The sequence below is a fragment of the Monomorium pharaonis genome, chromosome 2 (genome assembly GCF_013373865.1).
Source record: "Monomorium pharaonis isolate MP-MQ-018 chromosome 2, ASM1337386v2, whole genome shotgun sequence".
NCBI lineage: Eukaryota > Metazoa > Arthropoda > Insecta > Hymenoptera > Formicidae > Monomorium > Monomorium pharaonis.
Window position 1 is genome coordinate 15664631 of NC_050468.1, and position 25819 is coordinate 15690449.

At 30.2% G+C, this 25819-nt stretch overlaps 1 protein-coding gene across 1 annotated transcript; it reads left to right on the forward strand.

Annotated features, from left to right (window-relative positions):
* The first annotated feature begins 2283 nt into the window (after positions 1-2283).
* On the forward strand, positions 2284-25819 carry LOC105834263 (uncharacterized protein DDB_G0283357). Its single transcript, XM_012676609.2, has 5 exons — positions 2284-3009; positions 20382-20604; positions 21191-21625; positions 22030-23308; positions 24502-25819. Exons 1-5 carry the CDS (start codon positions 2989-2991, stop codon positions 25817-25819), a joined length of 3276 nt encoding a protein of 1091 aa, XP_012532063.2. The 5' UTR covers positions 2284-2988.

Here is a 25819-nt window from a genome sequence, read left to right on the forward strand (position 1 = left end):
TGTGAATTCAAATTCTTGATTTTAAAGGATTCTTACAATTAATCTGTTCAAAGCTGGAATCAACATTCAACATCAACTGTCAACATTCTGGTGTCAACTCGGAAACTCGGTGAAACTTTTCAAGCTTTTCATAGATAATGCTAAGTCTCTCGTCCTTGCTCTTCCACGGTAACATTGTAAATCCTGTTTGGGGATACTCTCGGCTACCAATTTCTCAGAAGTTACCGCTTTTGTAAAGTTCTGTGGACTTCTCACCAGAGAATCACACCATCATTTCAAAGAGAATCCAGCCAGTTGAAATGATCTTGTGGCAATATTGTCCTCATTTCCTGGAAACAAGACGACTATAGTTTCATGAGTGGTTTATTCTGTCATCGGATGTATCATTTACTCTCAGAATATCAAAAGAATTCGAAATTTCTTTCAAATTCAATGATTAAAGATTTAGGTAGTTCGATTTAGAATTGTAAATGTTTTTTATAAAAGTTACCATTACTGTTAGCTAGAAAGTAAGAATTTATTACCTTGTTGAAATTTTAATTGATCTTCCTTATAAAATGACATATAAAATTCAACTGTCTGTGTTACTATTTGACCAATTTTATATATAAAATTTATAGTTATTTTAGTTAATTATAATTTGATCAACATGCATATTTTAAATGAGGACTTGAACTTCTTGTCGCTAGTAATAAAGAATAAGTGCTTATTCAATACAACTGATCAAATCTTTATTTAAAATATTGTACGTTTTGATCTAGATTTCAAGTCCATATCAAGTGAGAAAAATTCAAAAGATTCGAGAAAATTTGATGTAAAAGTACTGATTTGTAAAGCTGTGTATATTTTATATATACATTTATAGTGTGTAATAACAAAAATAATAATAAAATTAATTATTAAATACATGTGAAACTGTAACAACGTTGACGTTACAAACAAAAAAAAGATTGTTACAAAAAACGGTAAATGTAACGGTGTTATAAGTAATCTAATTACGGTGTTATAAGTAATTTACTTTCCAATATTGGTTTGATTGCACTTTTAAAACACATTTAATTCATATGTAACACATTATTGTGATCTTGATAATCTGTAAAAGATTTTATCTTCCACTTCAAATACTATAACAAAATTAAGTAATATTTAATTAATCTGTTATATAAAAAATAAAAAATAAAGGAATAAGATTTTTGTAGAAAAATGTAAATTAAAACGAAGGGTTAAAATTAAAACTTATCGCACTGTAAAAATTTCTTGTGCAAATTTGTAGACGTTTTCTAATTTTTTAACTGTGTGCTGATTTTCAGTTTTAAAATACAGTTTTAAAGCAACTAGTAATATTACAATATTAAATAGATAATTAATTATAATATCAATTATAATAATGCTGCTGATAAACATTTTTAAACCGTACAAAAAATTGATTGCAAAAATATTATCCCAGTCAAAGTTCAAATCTAGAAAAAATATTATTTCAACCAAGTTCTTACTCCATCCATTTCTTCCGGTGCATCTCCATTTTTATGGTATTATGCAAATAATGATTTAAATCTCATTTATTTATACACGTTTATCTTTCAATATATTTTTTAAACATTTATTAGTTATTGCAATAAATATTATCATATGTAAATACAATTGATAAACATATCCAAAAAGTAGGAACATGAATCTTGGTGCAGTAATATTTTTGATATTTTGATAATATATTTGATATATGATTTTGATAATAAATATTTGTTTAAAGAAAACTTATTAGCAGTATTATTAAATTGATTATTAATTTAATTTTGCGTTATTGCAAATCTGATTTAGTTTGTAACTGTGAATAAATAATCGGCGTATAAGTTAAAGAATAGAAAAGAATAGAAAATGTATAAAAATTTACACATATAAAAAATATTATTAAATATTAGGTTCCTGCTCTAATCATTTCTTGGCATTTTTTTTATTTTAATTGTTATTCATATTGTAGTATAATCTCATTTGTTTAAAAAATTAAACGTTTTCAATCTGTGTATATCGATACAGTTGATAAAATTGATTATTATATAATATAATTACATTTAAAGCAAGAAAAATCAATTAAACTTAAATTTATTTAAATGTAAAATAAGAATAACACAATGTGTTTAATAATAATTAGACTTTACAAAAATTAAAAGTTTAACAAGTTTAAATAAGAAACAACATTTACAATTTTAAATTCGTATTTTAATTTTGTCAATATATATTGTGTATCCAAATTTGATATTAACTTTAAACTTTATTTAATATATTAGTTTATTCTGTTATTATTCTTTATTATATTGATATCTTTATCATTGATCGATTGCAATTTCATTTTTGCTTGAGCGGAAACGCACTCGCTCATACGAGATTTATCCTTATCCCCGGTCTTTCCCCTCGAAGTCGCGTCTTCCTCGCAGCCGGCGAAGCTGAAGACGAAGAAGCAGAAACGAATAGAGAGCAAGACAGAGAAAGTATAAAGCTATTCTTAAAATAGGGCTCGAGTGAGCACCATGAGTGTGACAAGGAGCTGTAACTCCACGGGAACAGAAGGGAAGTCAAGAAGAAGGAAGAAGAAGAAGAGACACAGAGAGTACGGAGTGAGAAGAGAACGAGAAAGAGCAAGAGAGAAGGAGAACGAGAGGGACCGCGGCGTGCCTTGCGGGTCGCCGGCTCTTCAGGGTCCGAGCTTCGTTCGAAACGAGGCGCCTTTGCAGCGCTTGCCACTTTCCTCTCCTACGAGGTCGCGAAGGTGTATTTCTTGAAACAAGTGATCGATTTTTCACTCGTGGCTTTGATACCGTAATCTTTCTCCCTCTTCAACGTCCTGTCGCGGTTGGTGCCGGTGAATGGTGTAACGGTGGATGCTCCTGTGCTTGATGGTGGTTGGTGAAGCCAGCTGCAGGAAGGGAGACGTTTTTGGAGACCTGTTTTCTTCTTTTGAAGTTTCTTCACCATCTTGAGGGACGTAACATCATGGCATCGTACAGGAGCTATGTAAGTTCGTGATCTTCGTGTATTGACTTGATGGTAGAACCAGTGTTCCGGAGATCTTTAACGCCATAATGATACGGAGAAAAACAACGTTTAAAGTTAATTGAAGAATCAATAACAAAATCTTTTTTCAAGATATTCGCTTTATGTGAAATAGCATTTTCGCTTTTGAACATCAGTTTATTCGCTCTTGGAGCAAATTTGTTGGCAATATTCTATGCAAACGCGTTGAAAGCTATGCTCTGAATTTTCTGCCTCTGATATCTTTATTGCTCGCTCGCCACGCAAAAAATATCAGCGAACTTCTATATTGGCAGAGCACGATGACACACTCATCGAAATAGACGTAATTTTTATTTGAACGATGAAATCGATATCCTCTTTGATCCGTGCGATTCTCGATATCTGACCATGTGCTTTCAGTCAGAACGCGTGAAGATATCGATTGATAGTTGGATTTGCATGCAAAAGTACGCAAAATGTCATTTATATTATTTGAGACATAAGATTTAACCATTATTCTTTTGCATTGTCACAAAACATATCTGAACAATTTGATATAATAATAATAATAATAATTCGTTGATATATGAAGCTTATTTCAATTACACTTTTATATGCAGCGTCTGGTTTAGTTTTAGTAAGATTAAAGCGAATACAAAATAACTTAATACCTTCATATTTTAATATCTTTATTCAATGCTTTGTTAGCAGTTTATTATTATTATTCTTACAGATTTCTTGAAAATGTTTGCAAATATTAATTAAAAATAAAAATGCATTTATTACTACATATTAAGATATATGATGATAAATTAGCATACAAGAAGGTAAGTAAAGCACATATAATAAAAATTTTATTATTAATCATTATTCGCTGGTTCTATTTAAAGTCCTCTGACAAAGTAACAAATATATTTACACATTATGTCTATAGCCGATTAACACTCAATGTCGCGAATCCATGGCGTACTTAACGAACGTGTACAGTGTAAATAAGTATTTTAAGCATACCGAATATTCAAAGGGTACCTTTACTTGTTGGTTCTGGTCGTTGGTCCTCGCGTATAATTTGAGTGCTGGCTCCGCTTTCGTCGCAATTATGCAATGTAAATGAAGTCCATTAACTTTATCGTCCAAAGGTCCAGGTCGCACGCCTGCTTATTCCACCCGCAGACTAAACCGGGTGTTTGCGAAATACCGCTAAGTCGGAAAGCTTTTTAACTAGCAATGATGCACATTTATTCACCCGTTAGGTACCGACACAACTTGCTAGGTTGTGCAGTGAATAATTTTCCACGGCACATTCGCACATTCGCGTTTCGCGTATTTACGCTTGAATTATGGCCACGAGCCATAGGAATATTTTTTTTATTATGGTGGCCATTGCTTGCACTGATTTACATTCCCATGCGTTGAGTTTTTCACTTTTAGTTCGAAATTACAGCTGGAGCGGTGCGATGCCGTAACGCTTCCAACGCGAATATCGTAGATCTCGCGAGCTGTAATTAAATTCGTTCCTTTATCACGAATGTTTCGTTAGAATTGTGCCTGCTTGACTTTGCCACATTGCACAGTGGAGAACTCAGCGTGCAGGAAATGAAATTCTGCAAAACGGTAGCCACATAGAAATATAGCAAAACTTGTTTACAGATATATCTAATATAAATGATTTACTAGATTTGCTTTAAATATTTAGCTTTTAGAAATGTCATAATTAAGTATTATTTGTAAAACAAAATAATACATGTTTCAACATGTAAACAATTTAATAAAATGCTGGTCCTATAAATTATGAAACAAGTTCTAATCAAGAATCCAATTTGCAAAATTAAATGTTTTAGACATGTATTGAAAGTTATAGATTCTTTCACTTTACTTTAATTTTTTGTAACTAAAATTATTGCAATTAAAATTATTTTTTAAATTATTACAAAATTTAAGAAAGAATAAAAATTGCCCTAAAAAATTTTTTTACAAGCTCTCTGAATATCTTTTTTAATTCTTTGAAATTGTCATTTTTTTTTAAAAGGTATTTATTATATTAAATATATACATATATAATAAAGACGTATATATTAAAAACGTACATTCAATTATGTCAATCTATAACTGAAATTTGTAAAAAATTACTCATTTCGAAATGCTTTATGCTTCTTTTATTGCAATAAAAATATATACGTAAAAAAAATGACTAAAAAAAGATTCCCACGTATTCACTGACTCGTGTCAGGCTATAGATGCCGCTGGCGTGAAAAATCGATCACGATTCGTCAAAAACGCAGCACGGCTGAAACATAACTCGATCGTTTATTGAAGGAGGTCGAAGCGATCGTTAGCGACGTCCAAATCCGAATCCCGGTTGCATGCCTCCCAGAAACATTTTCGTGCATCGGAGCACCGCGGGTCGCCCCGGCGTGACGCGACGTGCGCATGGCTATAGCAAAATTAGCCGGGTCTTTCCCAGACGATGTCTGCCCGTGCTGTGCGTGCATATTTATTCGTGGATAAAGCTTTCTTCTACCTCGAATATATGTACATTCGCGATCGACGCCGATGGCGCCGTGATGTATCGGGTGTCGAATTTCAAAGCGGCTCGAGAGACTCAGCCATACCGTGTTGCGTAGGGGATTTGTCTTACGAGCTATTCGCGCCAAGTTTGATACAGGACACGTCGAGTACAGGCACAGCTCCCTTATGAAAGCTTCTGAGAGATCCCAGGAGTCTTCATGAGGTTTGCCGTCGTCGACCAATAAGGATCTTTGTACGCGACCTGGATGCAAGAGCATACCCTTGGGCAGGAGTGCCGTCTTCCTCTCGACTTCTTTCAGGTGACTGGAGCTTGTAGCAACGCGCGAACGGAAGTATGCGTCGATGTATCACGTGCGACAGGAAATTTGTCGCAGACAACTCCTCTCCCAGGCTCGAATTACTTCTGCTTTCAGAAACGGATATACTGTAATAGATTAGTTTAATATTATAATGCTCTTTCAACAGCTTTAGAAAAAGAACAATATAATAAAACAAAAGATTAGAAATAAAAATATTTATATTATAAACAATTACGTAAATACTTTAAAATTAAAAGTAAAGAAATAAATTATGGAATATTTTTTGTATTAAGAAAGCTAAATTGGTCAAAGCAATTAGCTTCTTTGTAACTAATTACTTTATAAAGTGCTTTTGCTTTATTTTGTTAATTGAATTAAAAATGTTATAAAAATTTAATCGGTTTACATAGTATGCATAAAAGTAGCTTTAACCAGATTGACAATAAATAAAAATATGTTGTGTATATAATAGAATTTCATTTATAATGTCAATTAAGTACAGCGGATCTAAGTTGTTACAATAACAACAATTTATTTAACAATTCGTCTTTATAATGTAGATAGCGTCATGTTGACATGTAATAAGTCTTTAGTGATCATTTTTAGTCTCGCGTCACTTTCTTCCTATTTTTTTTTCCATTTAGGTACAAACATAAGCAATATGTTCGTGATAAATAAAGACTTTCTCCCTATTGATTATTCTAAATATACTTCTTCCAACTTTTCGAAGAAATCATGTGAAGTAATAACACCTCTCTACGTATCATATTGCGTCGAAATGACACGAGCGAACGACACGAGGCATTTAATGATATCATGAATAAATTTAGCTTTACAAATGTTGTTATTTTCGCTTTAGTCAAAATATCAGATGTATTAGACCTTGAGCTTATCAATGACTAACTGATTGTAAATGTATGAGGATAGTAAGAGATTATCTCTATTTTAATTTTATTTGTCCTCACAAAATAACACACTATTCTATTTTGAATTTACTTATTTGATACAGAAAATTCTACATAAGAGAAGATGCTTTAAATTTGATATTTTGTATTGTCGATAGACTTTAACTTTGTATCGTAACAAACGGAAAAGATTGTTAAACAGGCGAAAAAGATTTTGCCTGAAAGTGGAAAGTATATAGTTCGTTATTAATAATATATCTAGCTTAATTATTTTTCCTTAGGCACGCACAGAAAGCTCATGGATTAAAAGCGAATACATTTAAATATTCGAACGAAGATGCAGGGCGGAACAGTCGCCTAGACTGAACGGAGAAAGGGATTTAACGGCTTCTTTGAATATTCCAGGCGGAGCAATCGCAGCTGCAAACGATGGCGTGAATGCTTTTAATCGAGCGTACCATTTCTCTTTCTTTTATATCTGCTTTATGGTCCTTTTGCCTTTGCGTCGCAATAGAGCTCGATATTTATTGCTACGCAACTTGAAGCCTCTCGAAAAAAAAGGAAGATGAATTCTCGCTACGCGCTCGAACGCGCTTAACTTTCATGACGTTTCGTTAAGAGCTCTTTAAAAATACTACAGTCGGTACAACAAAAAATTGAATTGCTTGAAAAATTAAAAAATAATTTAAGTAATATTTCAGATATTTCATAAAACTGTTTAGAAAAAAATTAAAGTAATAATAGTTATACAAAAGATTTTCTTGAAATTACGTAATATAAATAATTTTATTGCTCTATAAAATAGTGTTACAAAATATATTTTTGTTTATAATTTAAAATAGTTATTTATAATTATTTTATTTTATAATTATTAATTACGCATTTAGTGATAACTAGTCATAAACTTTAATTAGTAGAAAAAAGTTAAAAAAACTATATATATAAAACAAAATATAAGAAAAAAATATTAATACTTCCATTTGTTTTCTATTTTCTTTAAAAGTATTCTGTAAGAACCCCAAAGAGCTTTTGCAACTTCTTATATGTCGTTGATAAAACGCAGGAAGAAGGAATATGCATGCGGATGCTGCAAAGTGAGAGCTTGTATACTTATAACTTAGGATTCGCTGCTATATTTAAACGTCGCCGTAGACGACGGTTTTGCCCTTTTTTTATCAAGGCGACGACGGAAGTAGATGGACTTCAGCTTCTGAATTTCGAAAGAGTATGGAACTGTCAGATGCTCGCATTAGAAGAGAGAGGTGTACACGAGAGAAACTGGCTTGAAGCATGCCATTGAATTAATCATAAGCCTTGGTGAACGGTAGTGCCAAAACTACCACGTGTTTACTCCAATGCTGACTTCGTATGATACAGAGAACGAAAAGAGAATCAATAGTAACGTTACATTCATCCCTCATGCAAATAGATGTACTCACTCATAATGACGTTGTTAAAGAAGAAAATTGCTTCGCTACTTATTACTCAGATACTTATATTTGTATGAGCTTATAAAAAATTTTTACTTTTGTAGTAAAACAAATAAAAATTAAATTATGAGCAAAATTACAATAAAGTGATAATTTATATTATAGAAAAAGTTTGAAACTACGGACCAATTTATGTTTATAAATATTAATTTTTTTTCTTTGTCATATTTTAAACTATGTTAAATCTTTATTACTCTATTAAAGTGATTTAGATTTTATTTTACTAAAAAATATTATTTTTAATACTTAAATAAAAATAAACATACATTGTGTTACAATTTATTTCTTATTTATAATATTTTTTTAATTACAAAATTAAGGAATTACAAATAAATTAAAAGAAACTTAAGATTTCTCGTTGCATCAATAGATATTCAACTTTTACTTTTTCTTTATGCATGTGAATTACAATTATGTAAAAGATGTTTAATAATTTAATATATATAATATATATTATGCGTATAGATAGAATTAATAAAATTTTCAATATTACTAATTTATGTCTCGCTGCAACTTCGAAATTTGCAAATGAAAATTGTACGAATTTTATTTTTGCAATTAAAGAATTTATTTTTAACTAATTTTATATAGAAATAAGTCACGGATGCATGAGTTACAAGTTTTTATTTCTTTAATTGTCTAAGTAAATCATGCTTTTATCAATATTAATAAAGTGTAATGTTTAGTTCTCAAGAAATAAAAGGATTTTAGAAAGCCTATATCAGTATTGGGTTATATTTCCTATATTTTCCTATATTCTTTTATATTTTATGTATGTTATAATTTTAAATATAAGTAATTATTTTATATTGACCATGCTGCTCATATTTTTCTTACATTAATACTTACTACTTTAAGTAAAAATTTCCATAAGAATGTCTACTTTATAAGTTACAAGATATTAAAATAGTACTTAACAATAACAAACTAATACTATTTTAATGTAAAAAAATTTTACTAGATATTATTTATAAGATATATATTATTTTAAATTATCAAAATTTTAATAATAAAAACTAACTACTAAATTTGAATTAGCACTCGGGTGAAATTTCCATAGCATTCCAGAGTTAAAGCTGACAGCTGTCGAAATGTTTGCCTATGCCATCAAATTTCCAACGAGAATGGATATTTCGGGATTGTGCCAAAGCTAGCACGTCGATGCATCGCTGTTTTGACGTCGTCGCCTTGTTAGCGGCGCGTCGCGTCAGGCAACAAGGTTGTTGGCAAACACAGCTGATCTCGTGGATCAATTGCTGGAATTGAACCCAATTTCACCCTGTGCAGGTTGACTTCGCTGCATGATGTCGATGAGCCAAATCAATAAGCATGCATTTGCAAGTATTTGATGATCCGTTATATATAAAGAATTATTGCATCTATAATAAAATAAATTATTGACTTTTTGCAAAAAATCCTTAATTCGGCGAAATCAGCAATTATTTTAAAATAACTGATAATTAATTTTTAACAAACTAATTTTTAACAAACTTAATCAGCAATTTAAAAGTTTGAAAAACAAAATCTTTTTACGTGTAATAATCTTTTTTATAAAATTGTAAAAAGATGTATTTAAAATTAAATAAAAATAAACAACAAATAATTTAAATATTTTAGTAAAATTTAAACTTAGTTGCTTAATGAATGACATAAAATACTAAATGTAAAACAGATAATAGGTAATAAAAAATAAAAGTATTTTTATAAATTATTACTGTCAAAGAAAACATTCAATTCTGTTAAATTATTAATAGCAAATAACACAATATATGTCTATTTACATTTTTTCATCTTATCTCTAATATTTTTTTTTCATTACTTCAATAACGGTAAAATATCATTTTATGAAAGCAATTTGCCACAGGTGTTTGTACGGTGACAGGAAGATATAAAGAATTATGCATTTCACGCATACAGAAATGATATGTTCGTTTGATAGAACAAGTTAGTTGTCTGTGTGCGGCTGGAAAAATTTATGATCCATTCGTCGGTGTTACATTCAATTTGCGAAACATCGCTGAAATTGTGGTTCACTTCTGCATGAGATTGTAAATTACAATAATTTTCCAGGTTTTATGTTTATTACTTGATAAATTTATATTGCAGCTATTGTTTTGTTATAAATTTTTGTGCGGCTAAATGTTCTTCAATGCTTTCAAAAAATTTGACACACACACACACACACACACACACACACACACACACACACACACACACACACACACATATACTTTATGTTTATATTAAAATTTCTTAACTGTCTTTTTGATACAGTGTAAGTATCTGTCTGTTTGATAAAACATCTTTTAATATATTTTGTTAATCTTTAGTGAATAATATTATTATTTTTATTAATCTATATATTTAAAGTAATATAAATTTTTTAAATAAGTCAATATTGTATTTTAATTTAATTGTTTATGTTAAGCTGTAAGGTTTAGTTCAATAATTGTATTCGTAGAAAAGAAAATGATATTGAGCGTCATATATATTGACACACATAACACATTATTGCTTCCTAGAATTGCACTCAAGCATTATAGATCTTTCAAGACATTAAAACAAGAACGATCGACACTTTGACGATATTGTCGACGACGCACAATCCAGCAACGACAACATAATGATGAGCGATTTATCGGCTTGTAACGCCATTGAGAAGTTTACCGTCTTTGAGACCGAAGAGTTTCAACCACAAAACTTCCGGCAGTTTACACGGTGCCAGAAGTTTTCCAATTATACGGCAAGCTGTCCAGATTTCCTGTCAAAATCTACTTTGACGTTTTCCAATCTGCATTCTACCCACAAAGAAAATCTTTTTAGTTGTGATTTTTTGTAAGCTAATATTTTAGAAAAGTTTAAGTATTATCGGATGTCTTATTGTACAGGTAATTTACTGCAGTTAGATTTCTAGAGAATTATGCAATATATTAGTTTTTGAATTGTAAATTTGCATCTAAGTTTTTTTGAGAAAAAACTATTTTAGTTTATTACCAAAAATTATTTGAAAATGGAAATGTTCCGAGATAGTGAATGATAAGAGATAGTGAAGCAAAAACTTGGTGTGCCCGGCTGGCTTTAATTGCATTCTTGTATATACATTTATCATTATCAATAACATGGAGTCTTGGAAATACAGAAAAAATATATAAGTCGAATACGTCAAGTTTTGGCTTCACTATCTCTCATTGGTAATATTTCCATTTTTTAAATAATTTTTGAATAAATTTTTATGTGGTTTTTCCAAGGTTTTTTAAAAATATAGTTGGCTAATTTTATTGATCTTGTACTCATTTTTGAATGCGTTTATGTACTTGGCGTATTTTTTTTATTTTTGTAAGATTTTTGATAGGTAGTATTATGCAAACATATTTTATTTTCTTGCTAAAGCAGATAATGAAAATTGATTTATTTATATTCATAATTAAATGTCAAATATAACGTAAACTTATAATATATATGTATATATATAAATTATAATACATCATAAGATATCACATGTAATTAAAATATTGTTACAATAGCAAGAGAGTCAATAATTTTTTCCTCAAAAAGTTGATATTATGTAGAATTTACATTTAAAATGTCTTTTCTAAAAGCATCACGTGTTTGCACGTGTGGCGAAGCTCCCTGAAATCGCTTCCTCGATTCACATAATGACGTTCCAAAAATCTTGGCGTGTGTCCAATGTGCGAATCGTAAAATAACAGACTGCCACCGTGAACGGCAATTCAATTTGCTTTCTCGTACGATAACTAATGAAAACTACACCTTTATAATACAGTTATTGTTTCCAATAAAGTTTATGAGATAATTGCAAAACACGGACTTTAATTTAATTAATAACAATATAAACAAATAATATAGCAAATATAAAATATATAATAAAATAATTTAAATTAATTTAATATCTTAATAAAAATATAAATATGTATAAATATAAATTGTCGTCGATTATATATATACTTTGAAAATAACATGTTATTATACTTTTTTATTTTAGGTAAAGATAGATTTGTAAGATAACAATATAAAAGATTAAATTTCTAGTTCCTTATTAATTACATGGTTGTTTTATTTTTATATTACTTATGATAGAGTATACTAGCAAATAATTCCCAAGACATTTATAACGGGTGGTCCAGAAAGATCAATGGCGTTTTGACTATACGAGAATTACAATTTAAGAATACAATTAAACAACATTTTTGCCTTCTTGAGCTCGTGACAGCTCGACACAGTCGTGCGTCATAAATTATAATAATGCACCGAGTCGCCGGAGGTTAAATCAGGCTGACACTCTTCAATTATCTGGCCTCCCCTTAAGCTGGTGTCACAATGCATCGGTCGCCCACATCCTCATCAGTATCATCGGGAATATACTGCATCATCGCGAATAAAACATTTAATCTTTTATGAGTCCGAATATTTCTTTTAAACAAGTAAAACCCTTTGAAGTAATAACATGCTAAGTAACGTTAAGAAAATCTATGACACTCATATAGCTCATATGTTTAAGCCATTTATGTTTAAAGCAGTCTAAAAGTCTAGATTGAAAATACTAAATATAATTAAATTATATTTGTATCTAATTCAAACATATAATATTTCAAAAATCTGATCTATAGTTCCTCTGATTTTTAGTTTTTTCAATTAGCTGATTATAAAAGCTAACATATTTGTTTGTTAGCTTATATAACAACTTGATATGTTTTATTTTATACTTTTTATAGTATTAGACATAAATTTACTTAGTTATTTAAAATAATATTATATAATAAAACATGTTTATTATATATAAACATTTCTCTTAAAATTTTTATAAAACATAATAAAAAACAGTGAAAATTTCTGTTAAAAAAAATAAAAGAAATTAAAAGTTTATTTTATGTATTTGTTGCGCGTGCAGATTTAATTATTTTTTTTAAATGTAAGCACATATTCAACGTTTTTTTAATATAACAAGGCTACCTTTTTTATTTTATTTTTGTATATTTTATTTAAAAGATTTACTTATTTATTTTATATTATTTACTTTACTTATTTGTTTATTTTACTAAACATATGCAAAAATATTATTTAAATTTACATTTTAAGATAAAAAAGCAAAAATATAAGAAATATCTGTTTTTTTTAACTCTTCGTGAAGATATATTCTGACTTTTAAGAACGAAAGGAGAAGATATAACGCGCGAGAATGATAACATTTAACGATCAATACTGTACATACGGATAGAAGCAACGCAAATATCAACATATCGTGACATTGTTATTCTTGTATATTTCCCATGTAATACGCAATAACGCGTATACGCACATACTCGTCTGCATGCGATAGTACGATGTCGCGTCGGGCTTCCAGATGGCTGAACGACCATTCCTCTCGCACTTGTATTCACGTAAACTCGGAAATTTCGAGCCGAGTGTAGACGAATATTCTGTGACGTGTATTTCTGCACAATGGTCGAACGCAGATTTTGCAACACGCAACAGTTTCCATCTCCTGTAAATAACGTAAAAGTCTCTATATAAACGCGCGTCGGCGTTAATGCACGTTTCATATTCTGGCTAAAATTCTTCCATAAACAGTCGATCTTTAAAACGACTTTAAAGTATGTAATATATAAAAGTATGTATTTTTTATATCTTACAAATGTACAAAATTTTGTTGTATTAAACAAGCGAGATACATTAAAAAAATGCATGATAATTAAAAGAAATAAAGTTATTATGCACTTCTTGCACATTAAAATGCACATCAAAAATTTCTTCAATAAAATTGTCAAAAATAACAATGAAAAGGAAATTATTGGAAATTATATTTATACTTTATATTTTGAAAAATAGCGGTATTAAATATATTTTTTCAGCATTATTTTATTTTAATAGTGCAGTTTAAAAAAGGGATATCGTATTTTTCACGGATTGTTATTTTAAATTTTTATAAATAGATGAGAAGCACATAGATAGAAAGCACGTATTTAGTGGACGTTTGCGATATTTTCTCACGGCCGCTCTCAATCTCATCAATAAGAGAAATAGAGGGAGCGTTCCGTTTCTGCTTTGTGTACATCTTGTAAAATGAAATAAAAAGGATTGACAGAATCATGTATCATAAGGCCGATTGCCTACATAACGAAAACAAAGCAATTTATTTAGCAAGCTATGCAATTTCTGATTGTGGAAGGAATGTCATTTTTATAGGTAATATCGGGAAACACCCAATCGTTTTGTTTTTAATTCAACGAGACAAAATAAAGTCATAAGCATTAATAACTTATATTATTGGGCAATTTTGTCTAACACTAAACAACATTAATATTTGCCACTTTTTAAAATCTTACTGTGTAATTGTTATATATAATTAAGATTTTAGCGAAAAATTAGGGAAAACAATCAATTTTATCTGTAATCATCGACTGTATTAATAATATACTTTGATCAATTTTAACATTATTATTTTCTCGATTATAAATATAACAAGCATTATTAAACATTTATTTCATAAATATTTATTTGTTCAATTTATAATACGCGGAAAAGAGGCCTCAAGGCGTCGATACAAATGAAGTTCACTCAGTTGACACGCCTTTTTTAGAAAGGGATGTAAAGTTTGAGTTAAGTTTTTCGGCTAAGGCCCGTTTCTCTACCAATATAGATTAACTTGAATCTTGGTTTAATTTACTTATTATCTCATTCTAGTTCCAAAAATTAAAAAGAGATAAAGAGTAAGTTAATCCGAGATTAAAGTTAATCTACGTTGGTAGAAATGGGCGTAATGTGTTTAATCTTACCGCAAAGAAAAATTGTTTTAATTAAAATAGATAGATTGAAAACAAATATCTCTTGTTATGAAAAAGATCATTATATGATATACAATTTCTGAAAATGTAAAATTTTATAATAGATAATAACAGTTGTCTTTTCTAATTTTCTGACAAAGCTTAATAATTTTAAATAAACTTGAAAAGTGTTACAAACATGCCAAATTATAAATATGCTACTAAATGACACATTAATAACTAAAATTGCGATTATATTTACGTGTTTATAGTAATTATTATATGCAATATCTGCAATTTTATAATTTAAAAAAATATAAAAATTAGATTTTTAGGTCTCAATATTTTAATTCTTATAAAATTCTTAATTCTTATAGAACGTAACTTTTTATAAATTTTTTAAAACTGTACGTAGTTAAGAAATATACTGTAAAATTATTTTTTTTTTGTAATTTTGATATAGTGTATAATAATTGTGATATAACTCTTATATTATAATTCTATTTTCTATATTTATTTATACTTATCACTTCAAACATTTTTTTGCAAAAAATAAAAAGATTGCGTTTTATATAGAAATAAATAGTTTTGTAATGAAAAGAAAGTATTCTTGTGTCTTTATAATGAAATTGGAAAAAAGGTGAAAAGATCTATTTTTTCGATGTGCAGTATTTCCGGTCGAAGAAATTATTCTTTTATTATCACACCGAATGCCATTACATAGCAATAATAATTAATAAAGTCTTTTTTAGAATACTCAGTTCAGAAAACAGGTCGCAAATTTTTCTACAAATATATTAGCACAGATTTTTGCTATTCTTAACTTAATTGGAAATAAAATTAAAATCGGAAATAATTACTTTCTAAAATGTTCACAATGATAATGTACAGAATGATTCAGAACGACTTTGGACCAGGTGTCCTTGCAATGACATATTTCTGAGTTAATTCTGAGATAATTTTTCCTTTACGATTTATCTAAAGCTTATTGTTTGAATTAAATAAAATCGTTACCAAATAATGGAAGACATACAGAAGGTAGGCAGGGACGGCGCGACTCTCTATCCAACACGAGTAATTACAAATTCGATGTCTTCATACTGTTTGACGGATGAATAATTCTACTGAGAATAAACAATACTTCACATTTAACATTTTACATGCAACAAATTCATATAGAGTCATAAGTCATAAGTTCTTTTTCTTGTCACACAATATGTATCGAATTTACACACGCATTTGACCGAGTGATTTATAAATCTGTGAGTTTATTATTATTACTATTACTACCGAGTAATTATTCCACGACTTATTTTTATTAAGAAACAATTCAGATTTAGTATTTAGATTCAGATACAGTAATTACAGATTATACAATTACAATAATTAGTCTGAAAATTGTTGTTTTACAAAATGTATCACGTACCAGTGCTTTTACAGATTTACACATCTCACACACGAACAATCTATCTGTTTGTTGCTATTAATTACTACCGGTTGATTATTCAGCGACTGAAAATTATATTCAAAGAAAACGCGTTTACACAATGCACATAACTCGACACGGAGACTCAATGTCAACAGAACGAATTAAGATTAATATGTTTCATAAAGAGCATTAGTGTAAATTTGTTGATAACTGCAGTCGATAAATCAATAACCATCAATAATTCGATCTGATACCATGATGATACAGAGTATTAATTAATCGACAGTAGAACGCTTCAAACCATTATTATTATTACGTATTGCTAAAGTCCGATTGCACCAACTTTATTTTAGCTTTAAGCGAGATTTAAATATGTATCAGTTATTTATTTAACAAAAAGACAAATTTCGCTTAAAGCCTAAATAATATAGGTGGTCTGAGTTAAGCCTTCGGCGTACGATACGATTTTTCATGTTTAGATTGCATACGAGACTTCTTACTACATATTCTGATTGGCTCGGATGATTATATTACCAATTGTAAGCCAATCGTAAGACGCCTTCTATGTGTGCTAGCATGAAAAATCGTATCGCGTGCTGAAGACTTTAATAATTAGATATAATATTAAAATATGAAGCGTCTGCCTGTACATCGAAGATTATTTTTAAGAATAATTTATTGCAAATTCGAAAAAATGTTCTTCGTAGATAAAATATTTAATTGTCCTGAAAAAAGCAGATTAATGTTGTTTTTGTAATAAATGTCCAAAGTGTCCTCCATTCACTGTAATGCAACCTCTCATGCGTCTCAACAAATTTTTTGAACTTTCTCCATAACTTCGTTCTCGACGAAAAAAATTAATGAGTCCCAGATCCGCACAAATCAAAACGGACACTCTCGGCATCTGGGACGTTCCCGAAAAAAATGGCATGATAAAGTTTGTCATTTAATTCTTTGACGTTCTCAAGAGGCCGTTTGTAAATTATTTCCTTGCAGTAGCCCCATAAGAAAAAATCCAATAAATTGAGATCTGAAGATCTTACAGCAGGCTAATCGGACCATATTGGCCCAGCCAACGTTCGGAAAATCGCTGATTTAAAAAGTTTATAACGATTCTAGGGATGTTATGTGGGCCAGCACCGTTTTGTTGAAATATAATTTTATTTCTATTTAATAATGATATTTCTTAAAAAAAATCAGGCAAATTTTCTGCAAGAAATTCCATATATACGAGGCGCCAGTTAGTCTTTCCGGAAAAATAACTGGACTCAATATTTTTGTATCCGTTAATTTTAGAGATGGCCTCTCAAGAACATTAAAGAATTAAATGATAATATTTATTATGCCATTTTTTCAATCAAAGACAAAGTTATGGAGAAAGTCCAAAAAATTTGTTGAGACGCATGAGAGCTTACATAATGGACAGCTGATACTTCGAACAGTTCGAGAGAGAGAGAGAGAGAGAGAGAGAGAGAGAGAGAGAGAGAGAGAGAGAGAGAGAGAGAGAGAGAGAGAGAGAGAGAGAGAGAGAGAGAGAGAGAGAGAGAGAGAGAGAGAGAGAGAACATCTATTATAAAAACAAAAATAATCTGTTCTTTTCAGGACAACCAAATATTTTAACTAGGAAGATTTTATCAAATTTTTTGCAAAAAACTTTTTTTAAATCGACACCTTCGATGTATGTAGAGGCAAACTTAATTGATACTTAATTATTATAACAATTAATACTTATTAGAGTTTAAGTTCTAGATCACTAATATTATTTTGAATTTATGCGGGAGTTATCTTTCTTTTTTAATAAATAAGGACTGATACATATTTAAAGCTAAAATACAATGGTGCAATTGGACGTTAGCAATTGTACCGTAATTATATATGCTTCGAAGCAATCAACTGCCGATTAATATTCTGCATTATCAAATTGATATCATGATTTATTGACTGCAATTATCGACAGATTTACTTAATGCTCTTCAAAAAACATAATCTTGACTCGTTATATTGACATTAGGTTTTCGCATCGGGTTACGTGCGTTGTGTAAATGCGTTTTCTTCGAATAATTTTCGGTCGCTGAATAATTAACCGGTAGTAATTAATAGCAACAAATAGATTTATTCGTGTGTGAGTGTGTGTAAATCTGTAAAAACATCGGTACGTAAGACATTTTATAAAAGACAACAATTTTTTAAATAAATACTGTAATTGCGTAATCCGGAATTACTAATCTGAATTGTTTCTTAATAATAAAAATATGCCGCGGAACGATTATTCGGTAGTAATAGTAATAGTAATAAACCGATAGATTTATAAATCACTCGATCAAGTGCGTGTGTAAATTCGATGCATATTATATGACAAGAAGAAGAAAACTTATGACTTATGACTCAGTATAAATTTGTTACATGTGAAGTGTTAAATATGAAACAGTATAAAGACATCGAATTTGTAATCATCCATGTTGGATGGTATGAGTTGGTATGGTATCGCTGTCCCTGCTTACCTTCTGTATGCCTCCCATGATTCGGTAACTATTTTATTTAATAATTCAAAAAGTAAGCTTTGGATAAATTTTTTGTAAAGGAAAAATTATCTCAGAATTAACTCAGGAATATGTCATTGCAAGAACCTGGGTTGTTCTGAATTACCCTGTATAGTAAACATAATAGAAAACATAGTTTAAAAATTTATAAAATTCCATATGTTCCATGAATTCCATTTCAAATTATTTAGTTTTTGAAGAAATATATGCTTTTGCGTCACCCGTTGTGCAAGTCAAACATGCAAAGGTTATTACTCTCTGCCAGGTCAATCTGTCTATTTTAAGAGATTAGAGGCACTTTGCCAAACTTATATTAATTATTCGAATCATTATTTTTTGTTTTCACATCCTCATATAATGCATTTAATAGTCTGTTTTAGACTTCGTAAAAATAATTTATTATTCTTATAACTTTTTCTTTTGTATTTTTACTCTATTTCTAATTACATATTTAAACTATGATCAATGACAAAAAATTTCTCAATAAAGAAATGAAATTAATAATATTTAATGATCAGATTAATAATAATTATTGATCATTTTAGTAATCATGATTAATGCTTTGCATATATTAATTGTTATTTATTTGATATTATGTTTCTGATCTTTAAACAAATGCAGATAATAATTATAGCATTTTACAATAGTAATGTTGCCAAATAACTTGAACTAACTTAAACTTTTACTTTGTATTTATATTTATATGTTGTTTTACAAGTAACATTTATACATTATATTTAATGAGTAATAGTACATTAGATTGGATTTATTTTTATTTATCATGCAAAAAGATTCTTGATGAAGACATTCATCACATGTACAGATGCGTCCTCTTGGTAATGGAAACTACGCATTATTCTTCTATCTGTATTATCCTCATTATCTTTAATATCCTGAAACACCCACAGCCCTATTTCTTGCGAATGTCTTATTGGCTTAACGTCTGACCCCTTCTCGTTACTGTAAATGCAAGAAGAGACTGATAAGTCTTGTCATCACAATCATCAATAATATATCGCATGATAATAATAATATGTAGTTTAAACATTTTAATAAATTTGTCTGCTTATTATAAAATGCTGTAACACACACACACACACACACACACACACACACACACACACACACACACACACACACACACACACACACACACACACACACACACACACACACACACACACACACACACACACACACACACACACACACACACAATATTAGGTATTTGAATAAAAATTTTTTTAAACAAAATTATATTTTTGAGTTATTTCTTAACAATGTGTAAAATAATTGTAATTTATTTAAGTTTTTTAAATAATCTAATTGTAGAATTTTACTTATAAAATTAAAATAATTAAAAATTGTGTAATATATGCCTTTTATTTCTGATTACAGGGTGATACAGGAGCATATCGAAGCAGAACTAGCGCCGGCATCGCCAGCACATTAGGTAGAAATGCTTCCGGTGGAAGTAACCTACCAAGCTGTAGAAGTAGTTATTCTGGAGTCGGATCGAGTTCTGTTCGAGCTATTGCCAAAGAACGGGTGCTTGCTGGCTTTGGAGGCACTTTTCTTAAAAAAGATAAGTTTGAAGAGAAATCAGCATTCAAATATTCATGTAAGATGTTTATTTATTTGCAATATTTTGTATTAACAATTTATATTTTTTGTATACCATTTAAATAATGTAAAGAATAAATACAAATTGTTATATGTATCTATAATGTATAATTAATATTTAAAAGTTTATATTTATTTTGGTTTCTTAATGATAACTTTGTATTGTAACTATTTTATTTAAATAATTTATGTAAAATATTTGCAACTTAAACATTTATTTACTTGTAAAGCATTTTGCTTGTAAAAATTTCTACACTTAATTATTTTGTTGTATGTATCATGTTTTATAATTTTTTCTTTTTCAAATTTATTTACAAAAAAACAGATAAAACCAACAAATAATCAATAATAGATAAATAAATTATTTAAAAAATATAATAATTAAGTTTGTTTGCAATATTGACATAATTTTGATTACGTTATTGTATGTTATTACACTGTGGAGATTTAAATGTATCTAAACAATAACAATTTATAAATGAGATAATAAATTGTGTAATAATAATATAAAATGCGTTTATCTATGTATTATTTTTTTAGGAAAGGTAACATATACAGTTACAATTTTTCTTAAATTATCATAGGTACTAAAGACGTCGATAAAAGTCGATTGCATTCCGGAAGATTGTCGTCCGAAGACATGAGGGCGAAAAGTCCGCTATCTGATAGTAGGTCGTCTCTCCTTGAGAAGTACTCGTTCTCAGCTGGCAAAACATCGGAGAGGCCGTCTTCCGTGTTGGACAGATATAACCGACCGACTTCGCGAGAAAAGAGCAGAGAACCCGAAGGAATATCGAGGTACGGATCCAGCACATATCCCGGATCGAGTTTCGGCCGGAGTTACGGCAACGATGGTAGAATCGAAAAGAAGGACCACCCGTCGGTCTCTTATAGAGGATTACGTCCCAATTCCGGAAAAACATCCCGCGAGCCCAGTCCGGAAGTCGGTGTCGGAAAAACGAATTCCTTCAGGGTCTATTCACGAGCGCCGTCTTATGGTCGTTCAGCTGCTTCACCTAGTAAGTGCGACTATTTTAATATATATTATATTATAAATATATTACATTATAAAAATATAAAAAAAATTATATTCTAAGTATTTTATTATTTTTATATATATTATTTATTGTTATAATGTTATAACAGTTACATATTTAAATATACATTAAAAATAAAGAATTTTTATAATAGATGAAAATATTTTTAAAACTCTTTTTGCTATATTTATAATAACCTTTATGATTGAACATAAATTTTACACTTACTCACTTTTAGTTGAAATTTTGAATTATTTGTTAATTTTATAACTTTTAAATATTCCTAATTATTATTGTTTTTAATCATTTTATTATTTTATATAATTCTTAACATTTTGAATCTGTTATAAATAAATAACTAGTGTTACAAGAAATACTCTTTTTAGATACGTCCGAATCGAGCACAGCTACAATCTCGACGAGATTCGGTTCGACAGCTGGTTCGCGATTTCTTTCGTCGCGAAGTAGCAACGAACGAATGTCCACAACCATGAATTATTCTGCAGTAGGAAAATTTCGAAGTTTGAACAATAAATCGATTGATCAGAAAGAAGAAGAGCAATCAAAATTTATTATAAAGTCTGATAAAGATAATCACCACGAATTGCCAAAAATTACAAACCGAGTAGAAGAGGACAAGACAAACAATAAATTACCTGATAATGAGTTTGTGACGTTTATGGCAGTGACAAGAGGTACTTCACCGACACCTCCAGCTTCCTCATCTTACGTCAGAAATAGGCGGGCGGAGATCAATACCGTTCATCAAAAAGAAGTGATTAGATTGATTCAGAGACGGCCGGATACCATAGATAAAGAAATACAGTGTGATCAAATAGAGGAAGCGTCAAGGTTTTCGAGATATGGCAGTGGTGGCAGCAGTAATAAGGCATCTGGTGCATCCTGGTCGACGTATCTGGAAAAATATTCAGGTGGATCGTCAACTAGTAGTCCTTCAATGTATTCAAGAGGATTTACTAATGCAAGTTCTTCTAGTGGTAGGCTTAACAACTTCGCGTATGTGAGAATGACTGAAGCATCGACAACCATGAGAAATGAGTCCTTTTCCAAAGAATTGCCGAGTTCTAATCAAGAAGTTAATAATTCTGATAATAAAAATCAAAATGAGAAACTTTACAATAGTTTAAATTGTACAGCTAATGATGATATTTTATTAACATCTAATAATTTGAATTCATCGTCGAACAGTCAGAATATTCATGGCATAAATAAAGAAGACAAAATTCGCAGTAGCGAACGGTGTTGCTGTGGTGCCCGGAAGACTGAAACAAACGGAAGCTCCAATAATTTAAGAAGTTCTAATAAAAATCTTGCATTTTATCGCAGAGAGGATTCAATGACGCAAGATTCGCAGGATGTGTCGAGATGTGACGAATATAATCAAAGAAGACCGTCAATTCCGCGGCTAGAACATACTTTATCAAAGAACGAAGTAAAAATTTCTAAATGTTCTTCAAAGACTGAAATAACATCAAAACTCGACGCATACAGTGAAAAAAGAGAATCCACTTCTAAATCTGATGTTAGCTCCTCTGCTAGAACAGAAGGATCTCTTCGAATCGTCGAAGGACATTGTCAAGACAAAAATGAAGAAATTACTTCTCAAAATCGTGATGTTTCGCAAAGAAAAGATTCGACATCGAGGTATGTTGTAATTCTGTTATTTACTAAAGAAACAAAAGTTACTACTGCATATAATAGCTATATATAAAGCAAATCTGCTTTTTGCAAATTATGCAAATTATTTTATAATTAACGTAAAATTTATTTAAAAAACTTTAGACTTTAATTTTTAATATGTAACAAATAGAATTTTTAGTAAGAAAATTTATAAAATAAAAATTTTTAGAAATAATTGTATATAATTGTGATACTAAATTATATTAGATTATTTCTAACAAACGTATCCAAATTTCACATTTAATACTTATTAAACTAAAGATTACATGACATAAATTACAGAATAAAATGGTATGTTTATACAGATGTATAATTTTTTTTCAATTGTTTGCGTGTGTATGTATTAGGGATTTCTAAGAAAAAAATTAATAATTTGATTAGCGACATTAAGCAAAGAATTTTCATCAAATTTACAATTGTTCAAGACTGGAGCATTAGCATAATGACAAATTTACACAAGTTTGAAATGATCTAATACACTACACTGATTAGCATATTTATTTAATGTAAAATAGAGTCAGCATGCATTTTACATTTTGGTTAACTTTTAATTTAGTTCCGTCAATTCAAATGTCAATCGGTACTTGAATTGTGCGTGAGGCGATGGGATAAGAGAAAGCGCTAAGCGGAAACAAATTGAAAATTGACTAAAACTTGTAATGCATACGGAGTCCTGATAAAATATGCAATAAAATTTTTAAATAGTTGGTTGCAAATATATGAGAAAGCAAAGAGATAAGTAATTTTTAAAGATGGATAAAAATCTCAATACGGAGAAAATTTTGTAGTAAAAATTACTATGATAAATAGTAAGCGCGGATCAAGGAAAGAATTATTAAAATTTTTTACTATGTTTTTCATCAAATTATCATAATATATAAACAAAGAGAATAATATATTGTTGACTAAACTGGTCAACTTTATTAATTGTTGTTAAAAAGCACAACGTATCAACCTTAGTTTTAGGTCTTTTTCTAGTGTACGATAACCAACTTTAATTTTCCATACACAATATTGAATATTATAGTATATAAATATAAATAAATATGTGTATATATATATATATATATATATATATATTGTATATATATATGTATGTATGTAATTTTTGATATAAAATTTTCTCCGTAAAATAATTAATATTTTTTTATTAAAAGCACTTCTTCGCAAAGTCGCTCGTCATCGACATCACATACGCGGAACGTATCGACGAAAAATATGCCGCGTCAAATGACGCGAACCGGCTCGTCAGATGGATCTTCTGTAAGCATGCCAATTGGCAGATTAAAATCATCGTCAGCTAGTTCGGTGACGACTCAGGGTATAAAAATAAAAACGACAACTCCGCCATCGTCCGGAAAATTATCCACTGGTTCGATCCTATCTTCAGTGAACCTACGACAAGGCGGTTCGCCGGACGCGCGCGGCAAACCACCTGTACCGAAGAATGATACTACGACCGCCGCCATGTCGAAGTGCACCGTGGCAGCGAAGTATGTGAACAAGGACTTCCGCAAGTCGGCCTTGAACATGGAGAATGGCGACCCGTCGTGTTCTAAATATGCGAGAAGGAAGAAAAGTCAGAGAAACATTTCCGTTAGTCCTCACAATTCTGAAATAATCTCAGAACATATTCCTCAGGAAATCTCTTCGGGGTCCTTGACTTCAATAAAGTCCGCACAATCAAGGTTCAGGACTTCGTCAGAAGAATCAAAGTCAATGCTTAAGAAAAATGGTTCAAATAATTCAATAAGACGGGAAGAAACGAAAAGCGAGTCAAAGTCGCCTTACGAAACGAAAAAGAGGCCATCTGAGACATTCAGTTCCAGTAACAGTAGTCAGTCGGCTTCTGCGAATTCCTCCAGCAGTGAAGACGATGGAGGTACGGACAAGACGGGTTCGAGACAAAGAAGAAAAAAAACATTGGAATCGCCCACGCGTGAGGTGAGAGGTAAAATCAGCACGGGATCATCAAGAACGAGTGTATTAGTGTCGTCGACTGATGATATGTCAATGCTGACAGAGAAACCACCCAGACTACCCTCTAATTCAAGATCTAAAAGTGATCGTTCCGCGAAAACGGAAGAGGCCAAGTCTTTTCTAATGAGAGCGTTAGCGCCAGTAACAAATTTCTTTAAAAACAAGAATCAAGATTCTGATGATACAAGTAAATCAGATGGTTGGATTGATTCCTTTGAGGAAAATCATGAGATTAAATCAAGGCAATCGCTATCATCTTCAAAGTTAGTTAATCAAAGTTTGTCAAAAAAACCTAATTTTAGTAATTCCCAGAGAAGCGACGAAATAAGAGGACATAATATGAGGATTCAACACCAATCTTCAGACGAGAAGCCATGGTGGTTGGATCCAAATTCCGATAATGTTCCTGAGGGAGTTCAGAGGGCTAGTCCATGGAATAATGATGTTAGTCAGGATACAACGGTTAGCACAGCCTTACCGGATGATGGTAAATAA